The sequence below is a fragment of the Artemia franciscana genome, chromosome 1 (assembly GCF_032884065.1).
Source record: "Artemia franciscana chromosome 1, ASM3288406v1, whole genome shotgun sequence".
NCBI lineage: Eukaryota > Metazoa > Arthropoda > Branchiopoda > Anostraca > Artemiidae > Artemia > Artemia franciscana.
The window spans coordinates 48,104,505-48,132,361 of NC_088863.1; the positions used below are offsets into that span (position 1 = coordinate 48,104,505).

The window sequence follows — 27,857 nt, forward strand, 5'->3', positions numbered from 1 at the left end:
ATTTTTCATTAGCATAAGAAATGGCTAGAGGACGACCTGAAAAAAATAATAATACCATATTGGTGTAACAAATATCAATGACATTTTAAGCTTTTTTAAGGTGATTTTCGTACAGTTTTAAACAAAAAATTTAAATATTGCAAGAAGGGGGACATCAGGATTTTAGAAATACCTAGGTGAGGCATGGGGTAAATCAGTTTGCAACCACTGGTTTAGAGCCTTAATTTTGACAAAGAAAAAACTTCTTTCACATGAGTAACGCTAAATTTATCAAATCCAGCCCTATAGCATTGCCTGTAGTAAAGGTCATAAGACTTCTCCAAAAGCAGTTTAGTTCCCTTTTTAAGAGTCAAAAGTGATTGAAGGGCAACTAGCCCCCCTTCTTTTCCCCAAATGCATTTGATAAAAATTTCGTGATTGTCATTATGTTATAAATAGTCCAAATATCAGATAATAAAAATTCTGTAGTCGACACGACCCCCAGAGCTCGGAGGAAGTTTCGTAAATTATACCTGGGGGTATATAAGGTTCTTATGGAAGGGATAGTTGCATAAACTTTGGACGGGGCTCATCTAATTGGAAGTTGGAAGTTCTAGTTTCTTTTTTAAGAGTCAAAAGTCATCAGAGGGCAACAAGCCTCCTCCTCCCCCAGTAATCGATATTTCGAGGTAACCATTTTTTCAAAATAATCCAAAGATCATGTAACAATGCTCTAGAGTTGACACACCCCCAAGGCCCCAATTTTAAGGATTGTAAGTTGTGCCCCGGGAGCATATCTGGTTTTTATTGACTGGGTGGTCGTATAAGCCCTTCAGGAGGCTCATTTGATTCAAAATTGACAGTTCTAGTTCCGTTTATAAGATTCAAGAGTGATCAGAGGGCAAGTGGCTCCTCCCCTCGGCTCTCTTTTCCCCAAATGCTTCAGATCGAAATTTTGAGATAGCCACTTTGTTCAAAATTGTCCAAAAATTATACAACAATGCCTCCGGGGTTGAAACAGCCCCCCAGAGCCCGGGGAGCAAGAGCTTTAAGTTATGCCCCAAGGCCATGGTAGATTTTGTGAATGGGGTAGTAGTATAAACTTAAGAGGAGGTTCATTTGAAAATTGTAGATTGTAAGTAGTGCCCCGGGATATAAGTTCTTTATGGAAGAGGTGGTCGTATAAACTCTGCAAGAGACTTATTTGATTGGAAGTTGAAAGTTCTGCTTCCGATTTTTAGAGTCAAGAGTGAGCAGAGGGCTGCTAGCCCTCCCACGCTCTCAATTCCCCCAATGCATCCGATAGAATTTTTGAGATAGTTATTTCGCTCAAAATAGTCCAAAAATCGTATAAAAATGTATCCGGAGTTGATACATCGCTCCAGAGCTGGGTAACAAGGATTGTAAGTTATTCCCCGAGGTTACATATAGTTTTTATGGAAGGTATGTTTCTGTAAACTAACCACTTTGTTCAAAATAGTATAAAGATCATTGTCTTTAGGGTTGGCACAATGCCCCTGAGCCCGCGGGCAAGGATTGTAGGTTAGGTCCCTGGGGCTTATAAGTTTTTGTGGAAGGGCGGACGTATATACTCTTCAGAAGGCTCATTTGATTCAGATTTGAAAGTTCTAGTTCCCTTTTTAAGAGTCAAGAGTGATTAGAGGGCAACCAGCCACCCACACTGATTTTCCCCAAATGTATCTGATTAAAAATTTGAGATAGCCACTTTGTTCAAAGTAGTCCAAAAATCATATGACAATGCCTCCTGGGGTTGACACAGCCCTCCCAAAGCCTGGGGGCAAGGGTCGTAAGCTGTGCCCCGAGGGCATAGGCTTATAAAGTTTCTATGGAAGGGGTGGTCGTATGTGTGTCACTTGATTGGAAATTGGAAGTTCCAGTTTCCTTTTTAAGAGTCAAAAGTAATCGGAGGGCAACCTCCGCTGCCTCTTTTCTCCGTATGCGTTCAACCAAAATTTTGAGATAACTATTTTGTTCAATATAGTCCAAGTATCATATAACAATGTCTCCAGGATTGGCATAGCTCCTTAGAGGCTGGGAGCAAGGGTTATAAGTTATAGCCTGAAGCATATAATATTTTATGGAAGAGTTGGTCGTATAAACTTTGAACAAGGCTAATTTGACTGGAAATTGAAAGTTTTAGTTGATTTTTTATGAGTTAAAATTGACCAGAGGACAAGTAGCCCCCCCCCCCGCGGCCTCTCTTTTCCCAAACGAATCCGATCGAAATTTTGGGAAAGCCATTCTATTTAAGATTGTCTAAAGGTTATATCAAAATGCCTCCGGGGTTGACGAAACCCGGCAGAGCCCGGGGCAATGGTTTGCAAGTTATAACTCGGGTGCATATAAAGTTTTTATGGAAGGGGTAGTCCTATAAACTCTAAAAGAGGCTCATTTGACCAGAAATTGAAAGCTCTAGTTCCCGGTCAAAATCGACCGGAAGGCATCTATCCCCCTCCCCCTAACGCCCTCTTTTCTCCAAATGCGTCTGATCAAAATTTTAATATGGCCATTTTGTTCAAAATAGTCCAAGATCATGTAACAACGCCTCAAAGGTTGAAACAACCCCCAGAACCTGGGGCAAGGGTTGTCTTGGGCCATATATTATTTTTATGAAAAGAATGGACACATGGAAATACTGAGATAGGCTCATTTGATTGGAAATTGAAAGTTCTCGTTCTCTTTTTAAAGGGTTGAAGAGTGATCGGAGGGCAAACAGTCCCCACACCTTTTTCCAGCATGCGATCAAAATTTGAAATAGCCGTTTTGTTCAAAATAGTCCTAAAGTCAAATAACTATAACTCAGGGGTTGAAAAATTCCTCATAGCCTCCAGGGTATGGGCTGTAGCTTAGTTGTAAGTTGTCCATTGCTAACATATACATGTTTTTGTGGAAAAAATGGTCGTATTAACTTTGGAGGGGGCTCATTCGATTGGAAATTAAAAGTTCTAAAAGTTTTGAAGATTCTTCGAGTCAAAAGTGATTGAAGGGAAACTAGCCCCCACCCCCTCTCAAATGTGTCCTGTCAAAATTTGAGCCATTTTGTTTAAAATAGTCCAAAGGGCAAAAAACTCTGTGTATAAAAGGAAGTACTTAATCCTCCACATTTCGTAACGCCAGTGCGCATTCGGTCTCGCCAGAGCAATATGTACCTCTGTATGGCAACCTCGCTGCTCAGTATTTTGTGGCTATAGAGCTAAGCTTTCTAAGGGATGACGACGAAACACCATACATTTTCTTGTGGTATTAGAGTAAATTGATGCTCTGTTTGGCAACAGGGGGCTCGGGGGTTAGATTTCAGCTGGCACAACGTTGGGTGACATGCTTGCTATGTGTCTCTGTAAAAAAAAGTCCTAGGAACTGGAATGTCGATTTGATGCCCTGTATACCAGCAATGGAGGATCTTTATAATTTTTTCAATTAGATCGATATTTTTTTGCGACAAAAGTTTCTTTGAACCATGGCTATGAAAATGAAAACGTTTACTCACAAAATCACAGCACATGATAATAACACACATAATAATAATAAAATAAAATGCATAACAGTAAAATAATATAACAATTGCAAGAAGGAAAAGACGTATAGTACCATAAAACTACGCACATAGTGTCACGCACATAATAAATATATAGACATTTAACGCTTTAAAGCCACATGGGCCATGTCAACAAAAAGAAAAATGACAAACAAAGAAAAAAATTCATACACATTCAACAATACTTTTGTACTTACCCCTCCCCTCCTTTAAAAAAAATCTATCATACTTTGTAAAACGTAAAAACACAAAGGAGAAACAGTCGAATGTACTCACCTTAAATCAAACAGTTCGTGGTAATGAACTGTAGTAAGGAGCAACCCGGCTGAATAGTAACCGTAACTCTAAAATTGGATATTAATAATTACATCAAAAGAATCACATTTTAATGCTGATTTTAAATATATAAGTTTCATCAAGATTAGTCCTACCTATCAAAAGTTATGAGCCTGAGAAAATTTACCTCATTTTAGAAAATAGGGGGAAACACCCCCTAAAAGTGATACAATCTTAACGAAAATCACACCATAAGATTCAGAGTATCAGAGAACTCTATTGTAGAAGTTTCAAGCTCCTATCTAGAAAAACGGGGAATTTCACATTTTTTGCTAGAAGACAGATCACTGATGCGTGTTTATTTTATTTATTTATTTTATTTTATTTTTTTTTTTTTTTTTTTTTTCACAGGGATGATCGTATCGACTCAGTGATCCTAGAATGTTGTGAGAGGGTTCATTCTAACTGAAATTAAAAGTCCTAGTGTCCTTTTTATGTGACCAAAAGAATTAGAGGGCACCTAGGCCCCTGCCCACGCTAATTTTTTCCCCAAAGTCACCGGATCAAATTTCTGATATTGGTATTTTTTTCACAATAGTCGAAAAACCTAATAACTATGTCTTTGGGGACGACTTATTCCCCCACAGTCCCCGTAGGAGGGGTTGCAAGTTACAAACTTTGACCTATGTTTACATATAGTAATGGTTATTGGGAAGTGTACAGACGTTTTCAGGGGGATTTTTTTGGTTTGGAGGAGAGAAGTTGAGGGAGGGAGATTACGTGGGAGGATCTTTCCATGGAGGAATTTGTCAAGGAATTTGGAATTTGAAGAGAATTTCAATGAAGGGGGCGCAGGATTTTCTAGCATTATTAAAAAGAAACAATGAAAAATAAATATGAAAAGTTTTTTCAACTGAAAGTAAGGAGCAACATTAAAACTTAAAACGAACAGAAGTTATTACGCATATGATTGTTTTGCCTCCTCGTAATACCTCGCTCTTTAAGCTAAAGTATTTTTAGTAATTTCAACTATTTATTCTGCGGCCTTTGTGACTCAGGGGTCATTCTTAAGGATTTGGGAAAAAATTTAAGCTTTAGTGTAAAGAGCGAGGCATTGAAGAGGCGGTGAAATCCCTCATATATGCAATAAAAACATACGAATATAGAAGTTCGTTAGGTAAGTTAATTCGTAAGTTATTTATTTTTACTAACGAAAACGTTCGTAAAAAATTAAAAGTTCTAGTTGCCTTTTTAAGTAATCACAAATTGGAGGGCAACTAGTCCTCCTCCCTCGCTCTTTTTTCTCAAAATCTTCCGATTAGAGCTATGAGAAAGGCATTTAGCAAAAAAAATAAATTAATATGCATATTTCGTTTTAATTATTTATATGCGGAGAGCCAAGATCAAAATACGCGTTAATTTAAAAACATCCGGAAATTAAATTAAAAAACAAGTTTTTTTAACTGAAAGTAAGGAGCGACATTAAAACTCAAAACGAACAGAACTTACTTCGTATATGAAAGGGGCTTTTCCTCCTCAACGCCCCGCTCTTTACGCTAAAGTTTTTTACTGTTTAAAAATTAGAGCTAAAAGAAAGAGTCAAACTTTAGCGTAAAGAGCGGGGCGTTGAGGAGGAAAAGCCCCTTTCATATACGAAGTAATTTCTGTTCGTTTTAAGTTTTGATGTCGCTCCTTACTTTCAGTTAAAAAAAAAGTTTATTTTATTTTATTTAATCATTACCGCAGAGCGACTCAAACTTCAGTCCTATTTCGAAAGAGAGTCCAATATTCAATGGACTGTAGCAGCTGCGTATAAGCCATGCTTAGTTACATTTCATAATAGATAGATAGATAAGTGTATTTCAAAAACCCATGGGCCATATACACACAAAAATATAAATAAATAACAATCAAGCAAGGAAATTAAACAACAGTATGAATTACAAACACGCACAAAACAGAATACAACGCGAAAATGCCTAATCTAACAACAAAAGAAATTAGTCATATGAAACTTTTTCTTCTTATTAAGGATTTATCTATATACACTCCCACTCGAAATATTGTGGTTGGGTTACTATTTTCCAGAATACCCGGAAGCATCAAATTAATCCCATGCAAGTAAATTTCTCGTAAATCCAAGAGCACCGGGCATTTCTGGAGAAAAATATTATTTATCTGGATATGACCAGCACAGTTACAGGAGCAACCGCAGTAAATTATGGACATTGTCCGCCGTTTACAGATAGGTTTTACAAGAGACATTCCTCTATTGTTCCACTATTATCGTTTTTTTTTTTTTTTTTTTTTATCCCTACAGCCTTTTGTTTACAGACTAACTAACTAGGGGACAGGAGACGAGGAGTTTCAAATTTTTTTATGCGGGAATTTTCTGTGGGGCTATTCTGCGGGGGAAATGCCGACTCCCCCTCAAAGGATATCGTATCCATTTTGCAGCTAGCAGCCATCGTTGAAAGGTAAAAATTTGTATACTAGTTTTTTCTGTATACCCTATTTCGATTCATGGCTTGGTGATCGAGTTAAACTTTCAATATTTATTTTTGCCTGGGGAGGGGGTCTTAGAAGGATAAGGAGACAGTACTTTGGGTCTGGTACGATATAGCGCGCATGATACAACTTGTCTTTTATACGTTAGGAGTAATAGATCGTGTTTTTATCATGTGTAAAACCGTATTTGTAGCCCCATGATTTCTATGAAAAGTAAGCAAATAGGGTGTGTAGATTACGGGTGCGGTATTGCTTTTAGCCGTTTTTAATGCTAGAATTTGTGCATGAATACCAAATATCTTATTTAATCCCTTTTTTTTAACTCCCCATTTCTTTCCATAAACTTTCCAAATCTTGTGATGACTACAAATTTTCCCTTTAATTTTTCTATCTTACAAGCTAACCTTTTTTTTTCTTTTTTCTTTTTTAAGTAATACTTCTGCAAAGAAAAACGTTTCAAGTCTTTCTTTCACACTGGCGGCTAAATAATATTTGTATCCTAGCTTACTCTTATGCTGGTTGTCAAGCGTAGAAAACTGTCCAATTAAGAAGCTTATAAGTAACTTGCGTTCTTAGCTCGAAAGGGGATTATATTGTAGTCCAGGAGAAGCTTTTTAATGAAGCAGGAAAATATCTGGACCTTGTCCATTAAAAATGTGTTTTCTGTGAAATAAATAAAATTTATTCTTTTTAAAAAATACTTAAAAGGAATGTAAGGATGGTCTATCCTGCAGAGAAAACAATTCGTCTGAGCATCTGGAAAATATTTCTCATCTAGAAAGTAATTTTCAAGATTAATTAAAATGAAGGAAATAAATAAAACTAGTGAAATATGTCGTTTACAATACTTGCTCTGAAATTGCCATTTTTTTTCTAAAGTTAGAAATAAGCGCTTTTCTTGGAAGAAGTAGATAGTTTCTCAAATTAAATGCTAAAATAAAGTTATCCCTGTATAGAAATTAAATAAAAAACAAGTTTTTTTTAACTAAAGTAAGGAGCGACATTAAAACTTAAAAAGAACAGAAATTACTTTGTATATGAAAGGGGCTGTTCCCTCCTCAACGCCCCACTTTTTACGCTAAAGTTTGACTCTTTCTCTCAACCCCACTTTTTAAAATAGTGAAAAAAACTTTAGCGCGGGGCGTTCTAGAGGGAACAGCCCCTTTCATATACGGAGTAATTTCTGTTTGTTTTAAGTTTTAATGTCACTCCTTACTTTCAGTTAAAAAATCTTGATTTTTTTTGTTTAATTTCTGAACGTTTTGAATTAATGCATGTTTTGGTTATGGCTCTCCGCGCATGAATAATTGAAACAAAATTTGCATATCAATTTTTTTTTGGCTAAATGGCTTTCTCATAGTTTTGATCGGACACTTTTGAGAAAAAAAAGGAGCGGGAGAGGAGGCATAGTTACCCTCCAATTTGCTGGCTACTTAAAAAGGCAACTAGAACTTTTATTTTTTGCGAACGTTTTTACTTGTAAATATATACGTAGCTTACGAATTAACTTACGTAACCAACTTCTATATTCGTATGTTTTTACTACATATATGAGGGGGTTCGCCCCCTCGTCAATACCTCGCTCTTTACACTAAAGCTTAAATTCTGTCCCAATTCCTTAAGAATGACCCCTGAATCACAAAGACCGTAGAAAAAATAGGTGAAATTAGTAAAAATACTTTAGCGTAAAGAGTGAGGTATTAGGGGGAGGTGAACCCCTCTTATGCGTAATAATTTCTGTTCGTTTTAAGTTTTAATGCTGCTCCGTACTTTCAGTGGAAAAAACTTTTTCATATTTTTTTTCCTTTTTTTTAAATGCTAGAAGATCCTGCGCCACCTTCATGGAAATCCTCTTCCTCCATGACAAATTCCTTCATGGAAAGTTCCCCCCACATAACCCCCTCCCCTCAAACCCTCCCCCTCAACAAAAAAAAATCTCCCTAAAAACGTCTGTACACTCCCCAATAACCATTACTATATGTATACACTGGTCAAAGTTTGTAGCTTGCAGCCCCTCCCATGTGGACTGTGGGGGAGTAAGTCGTCTTCAAAGACATAGTTATTAGGTTTTTCGACTATGCTGAATAAAATTGCTATCTCAGAATTTATATCCGGTGACTTTGGGAAAAAATCAGCGTGGCAGGGGGCCTAGATGCCCTCCAATTTTTTGGTCACTTAGAAAGGGCACTAGAACTTTTAATTTCCGTCAGAAAGAGCCCTCTCGCGACATTTTAAGACCACTGGGTCGATATGATCGCCCCTAGAAAAAAACAAACAAAAAAAAAACAACAACAAAAAACAAACAAACAAATAAACACGCATCCGTAATACGCTGATACGCTGTTCTCTGATACGCTGAATCTGATGGTGTGACTTTCGTTAAGATTCTATCACTTTTAAGGGGTGTTTCCCCGTATTTTCAAAAATAAGGCAAATTTTCTCAGGCTCGTAACTTTTGATGGGTAAGACTAAACGTGATGAAACTTATATATTTAAAATCAGCATTAAAATTCGATTGTTTTGATGTAACTATTGGTATCAAAATTTTTTAAAGTTTCGGTTATTGAGCCGGGTCGCTCCTTACTACAGTTCGTTACCACGAACTGTCTGACTAATAGTTTAGCTCTCGAAATTTAGTGAATAGCTTCTTTTCGTATGTTGATGGATCATTGAACAGTCAGTTTTTTCCCTTTTTTTTCTTTTTTTCTCGAAAAAAGCAAGTATATTTGCTAAATTGCTCCGTAAAAGTCATATTTAAAAGATCAATAAATAGTTGTTTCAAGAATTTATTTCAATCAACACCGTACGGGAGAGTTTTCTAAGGAGTGCTTTTTAGTAATTGATTTTTAACAGTCGTTTCTTGAGAAATTTGCTAGTTAGGGTTTAGGAAATCTTGGTTTTAATGAGACACGCAAAGAGGAATCAACAAAATATAGTTTTCCCATAGCCTTTATATGTTCCTTAAAATACAATTAGCTAAATAATCTACACAAACAAGGATAAACAAAGAAGCATAAAATTTAATTATTGGTGATTGGGACATTAAAAATTTAAATCTTTAATGATTCGGACTTACTACTCTGTATTTATATATCTTATGCCTCGGCTATATTTCTTTTCATCATTTTAAATTTATTTTCTTTTAATAGGTGATCACTGTCCTCAGAAAACATGCACATCTGAGCAATTTGATTGTGGAGGTGGAAATTGCGTCCCTTTGAGATGGTACTGTGACGGCGACAAGGACTGCCCTGATTTTGCTGATGAACTGGTATGTCGCTTTCTACAATGTACTTTTTATAGTAAACATACAACAAAATTATCGGTTTACTTTAGATATATTTACCAAAAATTTAGTGAATATACAGAAATACGCTTTGAAAGTACACTAGTTTTTCTCCCAATAAAAAAGAAGTTAATTCGGTAATTTAAAACAAACTATGCGCTTTGAAGTATAATATAAATTTTAAATAAAGTAAGATAAAGTTGGTTAATCAGCACTTAAGTTTTTTGTTAAAGATGTAAGGCCAATCGTAAAACGAGTGTCAAACCAATTTGTAAAAATGTCTTGGGCATGTAAGTATTTTTGCTCGAGTCTTTCTTCGTAATAATACAAAATATGTATCTTTTTAAAATCTATGGTGGCCATTTTTGTTTCTTTTCAATTAATTTATTTTAAAAAATGCCCATAAAATGTCGTATTTTAAAATCTTGGGAAAGGGAGCTAAGACCCCTATCAACTAAAAATTAGTGCCACTCGTCAAAATACTCTTGTATGACTAAAGGTACTTGACAAGCATGCCGGAACTTGAGGCTTTGTCTGATAGGCTATAGTCCAACTGGCAGATTCTTAGAGCTTTCTGGACAGTGATACACATTCAAATAGTCATTAAACGTCAAGGCGTCAGGGTAGACCTTTCTCGAGTTTGCCTAAAAAGAGCTTTCACTATATACAGCGCTGACACAAGAAAAAGCCTTCGACTTTTTCTTATTTTGAACTTAGCAAAGAACGAACGATAGGGAACCAGGCTGTGGAATAGATTCCAGTCCTCCTGGCTGCGTTTCAAAGCTTTCTGTGCTGTAGCATTCAGTCAAATTGTCTGTAAATGTCATGGCGTCCGGATGGACCTTTCGCGAGTTTGCCTAACAAGAACCGTAACTGCAAACACTGCTGATAACAGGGAAAAACCTTCGGCTTTTTCTTAACTGAAACATAGTAAAGGTTGAACCACAGGATATCGGGCAGCGGAATCACTCAGATGTGGCTTCATACTTCATAGAAGCTGGTTTTCAAAATATGTGTGTCATATTGTCTTGTCCGAAGTTACGAGTCTTAAATCATCTGGTATATGAACATGCAGTTTTTGTCATAAAAATCTGTGTTATTTCAGTGCCCCTCTAGCGGTGAAAAAGAAGTAGAAGAAAGTGAATAAAGAAAGAGGTACATTACAGCTTCCCATTTGTATTAAGATGGCGTACTGTAGTTTTCCTATATAGGTTTTCGGCTATGGAGATTCCTATGGAGTTGGTACTTCGATCTAACACCAATTTTTGTAATTCCAAGCCGTTTTGTTGTGTTGTGACAGCAACACATTGCTTTTGTCGTGTGTTTTTTTTTTTTTTTTTTTTTTTTTTTTTTTTTTTTTTTTTTTTTTTTTTTTTTTTTTTTTTTTTTTTTTTTTTTTTGTTCCTAGCACCCCGATTTCAGCTCATTCCTAGAAAGTTGTAAGGGTCTGACCTCTGTGGTTTTTACGGAAAGTGTGGACCTTAGGTCGGATTGATGAATATGACTTTGCATTTTGGAAAGCTTCGTAGAACTCATGCCTGGGGCCAAAAAAGATGGTTTTTGCTTGTCCTTGAACCAGAGCCTATATTCTGTGAAGTGGGGTGGAGTTTTATAGCCTATGTCAGAGAGAACTATCTGAAGTTATGCAGTCAAGCTTTTGTTTCATCAAACCATGTTTCTGCTTTTGAGTGGAAAGCTCCGTTCTAGCAGGCAAGCAGGCAGGCACCACTTTCAAATTGAAGATGGACTAAAATCTGTAAGTGTTAAATATATGATAAATAGAAAAATTTACAGAAACAAAATAGTGGCATTTTCCCACGGGTCCGAAAGTGCTGTTATCGAGATGTACCAGTTTGAAAGTTTAAAGGGGTTGACAACTTTAGTAGTAAGGTACACACTGAAGCCAAACATTGGCCGATACAAATTGTGAGACATATAGGGGGGCTTTAAGCAACAGTCGGTTGTTAGCTCTTAATCGTTGACTGTTATTTTTTTAACAGTCAACTTTTAAAAAAGTTAAAACTTTTGCTAGTTGGTGTAACCATCATTTGTTTCCGGTGTATTTGATGGTAAGACCAATTCGGTTCCAGTGGTAAGACATGTAGGTTACTTGTTTATTTTAAGATGCTTACAAATTAACAACTTCAGCGTTTAATAAAAGCGAGGAAACACAACCAAAGTGTTGCTCTCGGCGAAGTCGAACAAACGTTGCCGCAACACCTTACGTTGGCCATGCAACGTAGATTTAGTTGAAATTGGCATAGACTGGTTTTTATAATCATTATGATGAATCTAAATAGCCTTTTTGAGTCAGCTTCAACTGGTGTTTCTTCCTCACTTGACAGTTGTTTTTTTTTTCTTTTCAAACCGCACTGTTACAATTTCGATTGCGGATTCGGAAATAACTTACTACTAGATTCTCCATTTAATTCTCTTTCCAAACACTGTAAGCACTGCAGTCAAAATTGGATCCCATCCCCAATATAGGGCTGGATATAGCCATACATACAAAAGTTTGTTCATTTTATGGATTTGCCATCATTGTTTATGTTTATTCCTCAGTAACGATTGGTTCATAGTGCTGAAGCCAACAATAAAAAAAGCTAAATTTTGTATGTAAGTTAAGTCTGTATCTTAAATTAGAGGTGATAATACGACATTAATTATTTTCCTTTTTCCTCCCGGCCTCAGCTCTCTCGCCCTGTCTCATCAAAAACCTAAATTTTTACCTCAATTTTATCCATTGCAAGGTGTTAAAGAACTTTTCTTAAATAAACCATAGTTGTGGCATTCGGTGCAACCTAGTAAAGAACGAACTTTATCTAAAGTTCGTTCTTAACTAGGTTGCGCCAACTGCCACTACAGTGAAGTACTTGGACTAAGATTGTAATATTGGCGTCGCGGAAAACAGCTCCCCTCTTATTGCGGGAACATTTTGAATGTTGCATAAATGATTACATTCATATAGTTAAAGAGGAAAGGCTGTGGAGTCGCCAATAACATAAGGATTTGACAGAAGAACCCTTTTTAAAAATATGTGAAAGTCATGCGACCGTAATATCAATCTTGGCAAACACATCGAAGCTACGTTCGCATTTTCTTTGCTTGAAACCATTTTTTTTTAAATTTATATAGCAGTTGTTTTCCATTTTGCATATTTGCCTATTATCCAGTAAACCACTATTTTTGGAGTTTTATTACATAATTCCCAAGATGGTTGTGTCCCATTTCATTCTAGCTGAGACAAGCATTTTTTTTGTAATAAGATTATAGGAAAACTTATGCTTGAGTTGATCGTATCAGCACTGTAGAATTTAGGGTTATAAAAGGTTAGAGCTTAATTAATGTGTTTAGCTGAATTATTCAAACCATTCATGGTAATGAACGGCAAGTAAAGAGCGAACTTTGTTCATTGGAAACAAAGAAGAAAAAAGGTAAAATTTATAACATTAGATGCATAAAAATAATTTATCTTTTTATGATTGTTCTAGGTAGGTAGGTAACTTTATTCAAAACAATACTATATACTTTCATTCATCACCTAAAAAAATAAAAGGTCACAATGGTCTGTAAGCATAGCTGACATCTAATGCAATCTATTTCTTTAAAATATTTCACATATCATCAAAAATAAATAAATAAGATACATAAACTACGAAAAAGAAAAATAAAACAAAAATTGATGATCATTTTAACAGCATGGGGGGGGGAATACCCTTCTCTCGGTCTAAATTACTCAACATTACCAAATGTTCAGAAGATTCGTCTTGAGGTGACGTTTCAGCTGACGCAGACTATCTGATTCCTTAACTTGTTGTGGGAATGGATTTCAAACACCCGGCCCCATGTATCTGATAACATGAGCTGACCGGGAAGCATTCCGAAACTCATGAACAAGATTGATTGAATTTCGCCTGTCGTAACCATGATTAGAAGAGCCTAATTTTAAAAAAATCATTAAAAATATCTGACTGTAAATTATGTACTCACTGATATAATAAAATACTAATCTGCATATCTCTAATTTTTCCAACATCCAAAATATCAAACTTCTTATATATAGATACAGTGCTGGCGCTTCAACGATCATAATTTCATAAAATTCTAATTACCTTATTCTGTTGCACTTGAACTCTCCTATAATTAGACGGAAAGTTACTAGCCCAGATTAAACAACCACAATTTATATACGACGCTATTAAAGTATGGTACAGTGACATTAAAATTTTTAAAAGAAGCGCATTTTTAGACGCCGCAGCATTCCATCTCGTCTTGACACTGCAGGAAACTAGGTCACTGTGCGCCTTCCAACTCAGTTTGAAGTCAAGAAGAAACCCGAGGTAACGCGTTCCTCGAACTTGTTTCAAAGAAACACCATTGTACTTAAAATCTGAGGGTAATTCTTAGAGCTTACCAGTCCTCCTAAAAACCATGTAATTTATTTTTGAAGCATTCCCAGCAAGTTCATTGAGTGCAACAAATGCATGAAGTCCCTTTAAAGCACTTTTTGCTCAGTTTATCAAGTCAGGCAACGATTTGGTAATAACAGTTATAGCAGTGTCGTCGGCAAAAGACTAAATAACCAGGAATGAAAAATCTCATACTATCTCCATAAATTGAAAATAAAAGAGGACCTAGGACAGGACCTTGTGGCACTCCGTAAGTCAGTGGGTAAACCCTCTGTTATATTGTAGATTAGGAGACTATCAAGCAGAACTTTTTGGTGATAATCGTCAAGTCTTATCTCTATGCTATTAACGCACTCCTCAAAGTTTTCAATCTTTGTTTTTAGGGTTGTGAGCGATTTTTCAAGCTTTTCAAGTTTAGGATTATATTCAACCACAATAGAGTCACATGCTTCACTAACATTGTAGGATATCCTGCGAAGTGGACTAAAACCAAGTCGAACTGCTTAAACTTTGGCATTTTAAGGTGGCAAAAATAAACCGCAAAAAGTATGAAGTGAAGAAAAAAACTTAAATAAAAATGTGAAGAATAGCGAACTTACCTGTAAGCGAGAGCTGTGCCTCGCAAGTACTTTCGATTTCCAATCGAAACTGCGCAAGGTTGGCCCACCTGTTTAGTTCATGCGGCACTAAATAGTCGTCTTTATGGATCCTAATTGACAGTTTTTTACAATAATTTTTGAAACCACTTCACTTGGCAATATGCCTCACTGTATGAAGACAGGTAACACAGGTGAAATGCAATTAGCGACCTTTCTCTGCGATAGCAATTCCACGCAATGCAGTCGTGAAATAATCCATCATATAATCCTCTATTGCTTGAAAGCTGAATTAGCATTCCAAGGTTAAGGTTGTTCATTGCAGATATTCGCAGAAGAAAATTTATAAGCACAGAATAGTGAGATGATCTTGAAGAAAACAACACCATCAAATCCAGAATATATTTGCTTCCGTGTGTGTTTGTGTACAAATGTGCGTAAGTGTGTATGCGTGTATCTTGTGAATGTTTGTGGTGGTAATAATTGTTTGAATATTGGATTCTTGTAGAAAGACAGATAGTTATAAATTGATAACTTGCATTCAAACTGCTGAGAATAAGTTCTCTCCGCTTTGTACAGAAAATTTTTTTTGTCTTTGGTTAGAATCCAGAAACGGTGCCCTGACTTTAACTGGTTTTCACTAGTCTTTTTTTCTAATAATTCTACTGAACGACTCAGTAGAGCTAAACTTGGTGTTTGAATATCTAATGAAAGATTTTTCTCTCCATTTATTGGTGCATATAGCCTACAAGCACTAAGAGCTCTATACTTACTGATACCAATATTATATTTTAACTAACTTCAATATAAAATACCTGAACCTGATCAATTGGTCCCTTGCACTCTGCACTCGGCACCCGGTAGCCTTGTATACGGTTTTTTTTTGCAGTCACTTGAGTTCTAATCGCATATTGATGTGAGCTTCTTTTTCAGATTTTTCCCGAGTAATTATTTTTGCTTTAGTTGCGTTGTTACATAATTCAGTAAAAACCAGGCGTTTTCCATTACACATACCTTCTGAAATGTATAAATTATGCATTAGTATAATTATCGTTCTATTCTGTAGTTTTAAGTCACGGGATGGTAGCTAAGCAATTTCAATTGAGTTAAAAGAAAATAAGTAACCACTGGCGAATATATCCTCGGGTAATTTGATTTCACTGATGCCATTTTTTGAAGATATACAATGGCACTCTATAGCTTTAATTCAGACCGATCGACTAAAAGCTTCATTTTGCAATTCCTCCCAAGTTACCCCGGTTTATAAAAAATATTTTTAATGAGAATTTCGTACGATGTCATGAATGAGTCCTCTTTCGATCTTACAGAACCATACGGTGACACGTCGGGAATCAAGTCGTGTTGAATGTGGAGGGCTTGCTTAAGCTATACAAAGTGGAATACCTACGGCACATCCTGACATTCGAGCCAGAAAAAATAATGGGTATATAAAGGGCTCCTCACTATGGTTGACATTTTTCCAAATGCGACACCTTTGCCATGTTGTTTTTACAACCATTTCATTCGACGGAAAACTATGGTCAGCGTTAAGAGTAAGAACAATACATATTTCATTATCCGGAGGAGGCACAGTAAAAATGATCTGTATATTTGGAAGTTGTGGTCCCAGTGCGTTTGTATCATCCTCAGGTTCCCGTATCCTCATGTTTCTTTTGCTAAATTTTAATTTTTGAACTTTTGTAATAATTGACGCTATGAGGAAATTAATTGGCGAAAGTAATCCATAAGTGATCCCACCCAGAGTTTATCTTTAAGTTATCCTCGAATACACGTGATGAAAAGTAATGTGATATTGTAGTATACGGAAGATTTTCCACATCTATTCGTTTTTAAAATTCATTTGGCATAGAATGCATCGAGTTTGGATGTCTTTAAGCAATGGTTTTTAGTTTTAGGGGGCACACGAGTTTCCAAGCCTCCTGTACAACGAGTCTGGACACCTAAAAGCTTTTTGCCTTATGAAAAAGAAAATGACTCCAATTTTTGTGCTAAAATAAAACAGAGATAAAGCAAGTCTGATTTCTGCAGTTCTAGTTTTTGGTACCAAATTTGAAGTCGTGAGTTTTTGTTATTTTTTTTTTTAGATTTACTTTTTTAGTGCGTCAGTTAGTAGAAAATGACCAATTTTTTCTGTTGGTTTGAAAGTCATAACCTGATCCACGCGAGAGTTACTAACTATTAATCAATTTGTACTAGCTAATGTCTTTAAAAGGAGAATTCTCCGACGAACCTTTGTAAGATTTTTTTCTGAGTTTTAAGCCCAAACATAATAAAGCGCGCATGGTTTGTATCATTTTCAATGTATTATCGTTAGCCCAGTATAGTGCAAATGTTTAGTCTTATCAGTGGTTTGAGAGGGTGGTAACACCACTTCATGTTTAGCATAAAGTGGTGCTAATATCGCTTTCTATGTTTTGTTGACAAACTTTTTTTTTGATTTTATCAGTGTTGAAGCGAAAATTGTTTTTGCAATGTAGGATCGCCAAAATCTTAAAAAAAGACTGATATAGTGTGAAATTCAAGTTCTGACAGATAAATCCTCCTTTAATCCTAAGGTGTTCAAAATTACATTTTATTGTTTTGACCGAAAGTAACAGGAAAATTATCCCGAGGATAAATAGTTTTTAAAGAAGCTTTTCTGGTACTTTGTTTCCTTGCAGGATTGTCCTGAAAATTCAAATGGCACCAGATGTTCTGAAGGCGAATTCCAGTGTGCAGACAGCGTCAATTGTATTCATATGAACTGGAAGTGCGATGGAGAACCAGATTGTCCTGATGCTTCTGACGAAAAGAATTGCCCGATAAATGACTGCAGGTTAATTTTTACTGTCGTTTTATTTTATTTATTTCAGGCGTTGAGTTGTTTGTGATTCTTGTGACTGAACTCAAATCCACTATTTCCCTGTAGAAAAAAATATGGAAGACAATCAACTTTCTCCAAGGACAAATAAAAATTTTGATATAACTTTCCAACCCTGATCTGAATTCTAAGCTCCAGAACTAACTTGTATGAGTTCATTTGTTGCATTTCTATTTACTGCAGTAACTTTTATGATATTAATAAAAGGAAAGATTGATTTAGGAAGGTCCATTTTTAAAGTACCAATTAAAAATGCAATCTGATCTTTTAAGTTGGATAAAGTAGAAACTAACACAACCATATATATGTCTTGAGGAATTAAAAAACCCAGGAACTCAATTTTTAATGAGAAAGACCACAATCTGCTCTTAGGTAGTGTTACACTTAGCAGGCGTAAAGTTTAACAATGAAGAACGTGTGTGAATTTACGGCAGAATATTAGGGAAAAATTATCATTATGAAGCTCTATAAGTGTAACTTCTCTGACTGCTATAGCAAAAGACTACCACTACTATAAATCTAATATATGCATTAATATGGGTATTATTAACATTGTTCACGGTTAAAAACTTAAGTTTATTTTAGTTAATTTATTTGTATACAAAAATGTTATTTTTAGAAAGATCACTTAGGCTATTCATGTCTGTTATATTTCTTCCTTTAGTTGACTATCGATGTATCAATAGAATCCTCATTCCCTTCTTATTTAAAAATTCCACTTTTATTACTTAATTTTTACATATTCCCGCTAGCCTATATCTGTTATAACTCTTTGGTCGACATTATAAGTCAAATTAGGCGTGAAACGTTAGCTAAAATATAGTTGCAGCCGTGGCAAGGTAGAGTTAGAATAGTGACTTACTAAGCGGGTCCTTTAAGCAAAGGCGAATTAGACTAAATTTTAATGGTAATCACCATATTAAAGTAAATGTAAACCTCGAAAAGAACTCTTCTGATGGGGGCAGATGAAGGTCAACTAGAATCAGGGGATTGGAACCTGTCATGAGATTCTCTGACGCCTATTTTGGCCGCGTTATAAAGAATATTTTGACTCATAGCAATACAGTGATATGAAGTTGCATTCGCCTTTACTTAAAGGACCCGCTTAGTAAGTCACCATTCTAACTCTACCTTGCCACGGCTGCAACTATATTTTAGCTAACGTTTCTTGCCTCATTTGATTTATAATGTCGACCAAAGAGTTATTCAACTAAATTATTTCGCCTATCAGTTTTAACCTCCTTTAAAACACTGAAAAGACGCTTGGCAATGATATTTGACATAGGCAATGAAAAAATGTACAATAGCTTTTTCAAAACGTTTGGAAAAATTACGTTTTTTGCAGGATATTTCATTGTAATAATATGGCGCCAATAAACCGCTTTATCCATGTCATCCAAACTTTCAAGACCCACATTTCTTATTAGTTTTAATTGCACCCCTGTTTCTCCGTAGCCTGCTTTCCAGGTTTTGAAGTTGAGAGCAACAATTTACTCCTATTCCCTTAATATGGCATTACTAGCTGTAAATTTTGTTTGTACTGGTGATCAAAGCCATTTCCTTGTATAATTGTGCTATGCACTATCATGACAAAATTTTGCGGTATTTTCTACGTAATTGTGGTAGTATCCCACAACTTACGGTAAAGTGGTAGCACAGATAGGGCCACCCTCTCTTTTAATGTACTGATGTACAAAGTAGCTTGTTTGTAAGTTATTATAGAAAAAGATTCCTCTGGATCTTTTCTAGAACCTCTGGTTCAGACTGAAGGAAAAGAGAGAGAGAAGGAGGAGGAGAAAGGTTTCATTTTTATCACCTCGTTTTGCATGACAGGTGCAATGCTTGCAAATATTAATTGTTTCTTTTTATTAAAAACAAAACCCAGAGAACTAAATTATGTAGATTTTTTTCGTAGATTCGTAGATTCTCAAATTCTAGTTACGGCATTGAATATAACACAAATTCAACAATTTGTCTGTAATATTCATGAGCTCCATTGGATTATTAATGATGTTCTGGTAATAAAATGTTAATGATGATGATAATTCTCCATTGGATGTTCTGGAATACTAGAGCGCTTCTTCTCACTGAAAAAAGCTCAAATAATAGGTAGCCTTTTTTTTTTAGGCTGGACCAGTTCAAATGTGGTAATGGTAATTGTATCCCTGGCCATTTGAAATGCAGTGGTGAGCAAGAATGTATTGATGGAACGGACGAAGAAAACTGCCCAAGTAAACTGAAACTATAATTGTTTTATGATTGGCCTTGTCTTCATGGTACCAAAACATTTCCAGTTCCGCACCTCTTTTCAAAAAGCAGTCGTAATTTGGTTTATTCCTTTGAAGTAAAAGGGATATACAGGAATAAAAAAAGAAAATCGAATGGAGAATCACATGAGAGATTTTGAAATAGAAAAATGTGAAATATTTTAGCCCATTATTTCAAAATTTTCATGAGAGGAGGGCTTGAAAGCCCAAACTTTAATGTTATTTGACAAATCACCAAAATAGGAAATTTCCGACCAAGGGTTTGACAAAGAATGTATAGATGCAACCACTCAGAGCTTGCAGCTACTAAAATTAATGCATATACACACTCAAATATATTTTAAAACTTTTTTTTCCTAAAAGAGATAATCGAGCACTTCAGATCTATAAATTTATAAAAATCTATATATCTAGCACTAAATAAGATATAATCGACTCCTACATTCACCTGCCTAGACCAACGCCCTTTCCAAAGCAGGTCTCAGAATCAGTAATGATCTACTTTGTGAGTTGTCTCCATTATTTGTTTTGTGAAGTTTAAGCAGCTAAGGACATCAAAGTGGTAACTTTTTTTTTCACCTTAGGACCCCACCTGGGTCTATTCGTATCTGAAGAACGCGATTTTCTAGCATTTTTCTTTCAAAATTATGATATTTTGTGGACAGTGTCACATTTTCGCTAGTGTTGCTACACTGAGCTGTGAAAAAACAAAACAAAAAAAAATCAGTTAAATTCGATACCGCCTTTTATCCGTAATAATTATAACATTTACAAACTGTTGATGTCTGGAGATAATTAAACCTCCTAAGAAACGCCACGGCTTCTTTAGTTGTTTACTGAACTATTTTTATCTTTTTTGCTGTTTTTTTTAACCCATGTCTCTTTTTTATTTTGACGCCCGATACTACCAATAGTGCATAACGTCATACATAGTGGTTCTTTTCATGATAAACTGAATTCCTGTTTTCTTAATTTTTTTTTTTGAAAAATAAAGATTTGGCTGTTTGTCAAATTGATATTTCAAACCAATTCAATTAAACGAAATGCGCTCAACTTATCGGTCCAATCTCTTTTCCTATATTTTGTAAGGTCCTCTGTGCCTTTATAAGTTCCAGTTTTTCATAAATGTCTTAGACATTCTTTTCTCTAAAGTGGAAAAGAAATATCCAAAATTTGGAACTTTTAATGTCAGGATTTTATATGTTTAATCTGGGAGGCCAAACAAAGGCCTTCATTGTGCAAACAGCTATCTCCTAATAACAACTGAAAAACTCTAATGCATTTAATTGGTTCTTTGCTCTCATGTAAGCATTATGATGTGTAAAATTCCATTTTTATAGACTGTAAAAACTTCTTAACGATACTCGGTCAAAGTAAATGAAGCATCAAACCAATCTAGCTGTAAGAAAGATATTCATATGAAATTTTCTGCGTAAAACTTACAAGAAATTTTTTTCAACCAACAAATCAGATCGCTCGAATTTTTTACTCTTCCTTGTACCGTGTTTTACGGGACCATCTCCTAATAGTTGAGTTTATTTTTGAATCAGTTGATTATTTCTTTTGCTCTGTGGGTTTGTTCTTATTTTTTAGCTTTTTTTGCTATCATATATATAATGCTCAGAAAACGAAACCCGGCTAAAAGTCAGGTTTGCATCATTTAAAGGAAATTTAAAGAAATATATTATTCAGTATCATTTTTATTAAAATTCATTATTGGTAATTTATTATTATATTAGTTGTTATTTTTTGTTCTGTTCGGGGTTTGTTCTCTCCCATTGAACTTGAGAGTTATTTTATTTTTTACTTTTGACAATAGGGTTATTTAAAAAAATTATGTGATAAAATGAAGTTCAAGTTATAATACTTTTATTACGATGTCATTTAAGCTTGGTATTTAGCTACACTAAAATAATATTAAATCTAAGAATGCATGAATGAATTTTAATTAAGTAAGTTTGTTTCTTTTACATGAGTGTCCTAGTGGGCTAAAAACGGTAGGTGAATATGGCTTAGAAGTTGATAAATATGTGTGAACGTTTAAATTGATTACGAAACCTGATCTGAGTTCAATAGGAGGCTTTAGCTAATTTTTGTTTGTTTGTTTACCTGGTTTGTATTCGTCTTAACAATGTGTGTTGTTTCAGCTACCTCTGCCTTTAGCTGCCATCCTGACAGTGAATTTATGTGCAACAATGGCACTTGCATAGAAAGTGACAAAGTTTGTGACAAGGTCAACGATTGTGGTGATTGGTCAGATGAGCCAGCGGGTAGATGCAACATAAATGAATGTTTAGTGAATAATGGTGGCTGTCAGCACAATTGCATTGATACTCCTGTTGGATTTAAATGTGCATGTCAGAAAGGATATCAGATCCACAGAAACAGCAGCTGTGAAGGTAAGTAATTTTCTTCATATTATTTGGAAAGGATTGAAAAGAAAATATATTCCTTCCATTTGCAAATCACTTGTTCATTGGACACATTATGCAAAGGAACAAGGAGGCAGTATACTTGTTCTATATGGTATTTTCCTAATGAAGGGCTACCCCATGTTTTATTTAGACCCAGAAAGCTATTGTTGATCCGGAGTCAATTTGTGGGTCGTTAAAAATAAAGGTGAGTCAGCATTTGATCACTTTATGTGGAGTAATTCATAAGTAAATCTTGTGCGTAAGTTAATTAGCTGGTTCTCTCCAGTAGATTTAAATCTATTTTTTACTATTAATATTACTATTACTATTATGAAAGTATATGTATTCCTACGCATTTTGCATGTATTGCATGTACAAATGTGTGTATGTAAGTCCTTCAAATACAATATGATTACTATTTTAACGAAATCACTATAAGATGCATGTTTATATGTCTGATTTTTTTTTTCATGATTATTATTATTAAAGATTATGCATGTATGTATGTATCGGATTAACGACGCTTCTTGACTACTAAGGTCCCTGTGTCGGCCCTGCAGTGCATTCCTGCAGCATGATTCGATCTCTGGGTCCCTTATTACCAAGCTAAGGTCAAACCCACTGCGCCACCACAGGACTTTAAAGATTATGCATTTTTAAGATAGGGTATAGTTATAAATTCCTGGATCTTAAAATAAAAATAAAAAAGTAGAAGATATAATTTTTTCCTACTAACTAATTACGATGTTGAAAGCCTGATATCAGTTACTATTGCAGGGCTAAATATATATTTCTATGAATATTAAAGCTAATAAAAATTTTAATTTTCTATTTCAAATATTGTCTATGGTGTTAGGCACATCAAAATGCTTTTTTGATTCTCAGTCTCTCTTTTCTATTGGGTCTTAACGATGATATTTTCCTTGAGAACAAAGTTGGAAGGAAGAACCAAAAATTGGTTTTTGGTGGAATAGCCCCTTCCAAAGAAATGTTCTAAATGAAATTACTGTACTGCATAAAAAAGAAGCTGTTTCTCTTGTATTTCAAATAGTTCCTCTTATTACAAGATATAAGGCATCGCATCTTCTTTATCTAAATATAATTTTGTATGAAGATGTGTTTCAGCTTTGAATCTCAGTCGTGACTCCACACATTAGGTCGCAAATTATCTTCTTTTATTTCACCTTTCATCTCTTGTCTTCATCTTCTTAAACAAATGCAATCTGCAGATGACTCAAATAACTCATTTCTTTGAATTTGTTTCTACAAGAAGTCTCTGTCGACAGATATTCTGTTGCTATATGTTGGCAGCTTTTCATTGAGTTTCGCATTAAATTTTATTTCTATTTTTGTTATCTCTATCTTCTTACAAATTACATCGGACGAGATTTGGTATGACGTTCTGAACAAGTGATTAATATTGTTTAGCGTGGGTTTACAAACTCTTAGTCGAATACTTTTTAATCGACACATTCTAAACAAGAGAATTTTAGAACGTTTTGAACAAGAGGAGATTATGTTTAGCGTGCTTTCACAAACTGCTGGTCGAATATTTTTTTTATCGGTACATTAGAAGCAAGTGAGTTCTTCGGATGTTCTAATTAGAAAATGTATTGGTTTTATTTTAAGTGTGGATCAAAACACTGCTGGTTAAATATTTTTTTTTTTTATCGAGACATTCTAAACAACAAGATTTTGGGGTGGTCTAAACAGGAGGAAAATCAATTTTAGCGTGGGTTCAGAAATTGCCGGTCAGAAATTTTTTTGACCGTGACATTTTAAACAGGAGAATTTTTAGGACGCTCTAAACAAGGAAAACAATTTTAGTGTGGATTCACAAACTGCCAGGTCTATATTTCTCATTGGGACATTCTAAACAAGTGAATCTTTAGAATGTTCTATATAAGAAGAAAATATTTTGATCCATAGCATTTTGAGGTGTTTCAGGCTATTTTTCGAAATCGCCATAGATTGGTTTCCAAAATAACATTTTACTATTAATACTAATCGAATTAATAGCTACCATCAGGGTTACCATTCCTGAAGAAAAACTATAAATGAGAAATTTTTCTCACCAGCCACTTTTTATTTAAAACGTGTATTTTTTTTGGGGGGGGGGAGTGCTGCGGGCCGAGGTCCGTTCTTTACTAGGTTCGTAGCGATAACTGCAACGAATTTCCTTAAAGTCATGACCTATTTAGATCTTTTTATTCAGGGCGGAAAATGTTAATGTGCTAATCATAGGCAGCGCAAGAGCGTTGCCTAAGTAAAGAGCCAAGTACGCACAACGTTTTTTTTTACCAAGACATTTTGTATGGAAGGAGTTGTCGCAGAAACTTTGGAAGGGGCTCATTCGATTGGAAATTGAATTTCTAGTGTTCTAATTATGAGTCAAAAGTGATTGAATGGCGACCAGCCCCCCTCCTCAGGTGAATTTTCCCCAAAGACATCAGATCGAAATTCTAAGATAGCCATCTTGTTCAGCATTATTAAAACGGTCCTATAACTATGAATACTACTACTGCTGCTGCTTTTGCTACTGCTTCTACTAAAACGACGACGAATAACACTAGCACTCCTGAAGCTAAGGTTATTATAGTAAAACTTTTTGGAAATTTGGAGGATATTGAACTAGATAGAAACCCGCCAAGCGGATGCAGGCTATTAAAATGGCTTAACAGCTATATCACCAGGGCGGCTAAAAGCATTAGGCTTAAACTTTCAGTGCAAGTGAAGGGGGATGTCAAACCAACCAAAATATACTATATGCACGCTGCTGCTACCGCTATTTCTACTGCTACTACTATAACAAAGGTTATTTGTATTCAGAAGAAATGTTGAGGGTAATGTTGAGTTAAATTGAAAAGTACTACGTGCATGCAGGCTGTCAAAAGGGTGTATCAGCAGTATCTCAAGAACGGCTTAACTTAGTGCATTAGGTTGAAACTTTCATGGCATTTTGGGGGTATGTTGAACTATTAAAATGCACTGTGTGTATACTACTTCAGATGCGTGTACTACTACTAGTAGTAGTACGGCTGCTGCTATTAGCATTACTGGGAGCCGGCGTTTACCGTCTCCCCCAGCAAATATCCCCTCTCCGAAAAAATACCCTCTACCGGGGGATCCCCCTGCCTCCGTGGGAAATACCTACCCCCCAGAAAATACCCTCTGTAGCTGGTTGGTCTCCAATCACTTTTGACCATGAGGTAAAGCTGGGAATTTTGATGTATTAGAAAATATTTTACCCCCCCCCCTAAAAAATACATCTCATAGCAAAAGTACTTTATACGGCCCTGGGTTATTATGTATCAATTTCTACCTCCACTCCTCTCTCCCTTAGAAATTATACCGTATCTATGCGAAGGATCAATGAAGATCGGGATGTTATGATATTAGAATGCACCCTTTGAGGCATCTCCCAATATATCTTAATATATCTTCGCACTTTTTCACGGTACAATTTGAATACATGGACACCACATCAAAACTACAGAATTTTCCTCCAATGTGAAATTTTTTAACTTATTAGTAAGATCAGTGGAATTTTTTATGTATGATTTTTGTGTTCCTATAAGTTGACGCAATGCCACGGACAACCACTTTCCTAATTTTGCCAGTGGTAATGAGAAAGTTGATACAATGGGACGGAGGGGGACTACCGCCTTATGAATTTTGGGTAGACCATAGATCTTGGGTGCGGAACAACCTCTTGGATAAAACTTATTATAAAATTGTGGGGTAATGTGTAAATTATTTTTCAGTGACTCCAATTCCTTTTTTATCGATTTTACATATTTATCCGTAGGATATTATATTATATATTATATTAGATTAATATTAATCCAGGGAGATTTAGTTAGTGGGGTGTATAAAATTCCTTGTTCTTGTGGAAAGTTTTATATTGGTAGAACTCACCAACAATTTACTGAAAGATTTATTGAGCATCGCAACTCAATAGAAAAAACCCTACAATTAAGAAAGCCTCCTGAAACTTTTGTTTCGGCTCTGGCTAAACATACATTCTTTCATCCCGAACATACAATTTGATGAGGCTACAGCTATTTATAATGATAGAGGTTTTTCTCAGTGGGCGAGGGAGGCTATAGAAATTAAAAAACATATTTGGTAATCTTTCAATAAATAGAGACACAGGGAATTTAAATATTGACCCAATTTATGATTGTCTTTTGAAAAATGAACCAATATTCAATAAGGGAATTAAAATTTTACACTATCACAAGGGGACAAAATTACCTGCTAGATTAAAAGAGTTGCTTCAATATAAGCTTACAAGAGGATTATTTTGCAACAGAATAATTAACTAAGTTTCAATTTTCATAATTTTTCCTCAGTTGCTTTGATGTTCTCATTGAAGTAACTCTAGTAGCTTTTTTCCCCTACGTGGATCAGTAGCGTCAATTGTATTTATTATTATTGGTGGTGGTTTTTTTTTTGTTTTTAGTTCAGTGTTTTTTATTTTTATCTTGTGCTGAGGACGCCTAGTTTGGATACAGGCGAAATATCCGCGTTATTTTAGTCTTTCCTCTTTACTGGCCACAGTCTCGTTTGAGTTTTTTTTTTGCAGAGTTTTATCTCTCTTTCTTGTTTATTAAAAGTAAGGAGCAACATTAAAACTCAAAATGAACAAAATTATTCCGTTTTGTGAGAAGGGTTGCCTCCTCCTCAACACCTTGCTCTTTACTCTAAACTTATTAGCACTTTCGAAAAATTTCCCTATTCTTATTAAACGGCCCCTGTGTTTCAGTAGCCGTTCTTAAAAAAATTCGGACAAACACTCAAAGTTTAGCGTAAAGAGGAATGTATTGAGGAGGGGACAACCCTTCATATACGGAATAATTTCTGTTGTTTTGAGTTTTAATGTTGCTCCTTACTTTCAGTTTAATAAAAAGTTGATTTTTTAATTTAATTTATGATCATTTTTCAAAAATGTAGGCAAACCTGGCTCCCTCTCCATGAAATTTGCCCTCCCTCTCCATGAAATTTTCCCCACCTCCTCATGCAAAATTCTTTCGTGGGTATTTCACCTAGTATAAAATGCACCCCCACCCTTACTTTTCCCTCCTGACAGTTCTATCTCCATTGAAAATCCCCCTCCCCGTAAAATCTCTCATGGACGACTCAGCCTGAAAAATTTTCCTTAGCATTCTTTCATTTGGAAAAGACTTTAATCTTTAATCGGTTTCTCGATCACTCTGGAAATGTCCCATTCCGTAGAAAATTTTTCCTGGAAATCAAAATACGCAGAAAATAACCCCTGGATATTTCCCTCGGAATATCTCTACATGCAAAATTTAGTTGTCAAAAAGAATGTAAGACAATAAAGAAAAAATCGCATATAAATTCTATCAAATCTTTCCAATGTAAAATTTTCCCTGGAAAATTCCCCCCCCCCGAAAATTTACCTCCCGAAGGAAGATTCCCCCTATGGAAATTCCCCCTAAGCGTACTATCTCCCACCCCTCCCTTCCCATAAATATCTGTATATTTCCCAATACCAAATATTACACGCAAACAATGGGCAAATTTCATAATTTACAAACCTCTCCCCATGGACTGTGGGGGTCATTTTACCTCTATTGATATGGTTGTTTGATCTTTCAACTATACTGAAAAATGGCTATCTCAAAATTTTGGTCAGATAGCTTTGGGAAAAACTGGGCG

General features: G+C 35.4%; 1 protein-coding gene across 8 annotated transcripts in view; it reads left to right on the forward strand.

Annotated features, from left to right (window-relative positions):
• The window catches only part of LOC136030846 (very low-density lipoprotein receptor-like), a gene marked incomplete at its 3' end in the record, with an annotated part of 166,904 nt that overhangs the window by 87,985 nt on the left and 51,062 nt on the right, over positions 1–27,857 (forward strand). For all 8 annotated transcript variants that reach the window (XM_065709901.1, XM_065709926.1, XM_065709934.1 and 5 more), the window contains 4 exon segments: positions 9,469–9,590; positions 17,292–17,446; positions 19,619–19,722; positions 21,906–22,157. In XM_065709901.1, coding sequence (XP_065565973.1) covers positions 9,469–9,590; positions 17,292–17,446; positions 19,619–19,722; positions 21,906–22,157 — 633 coding nt within the window.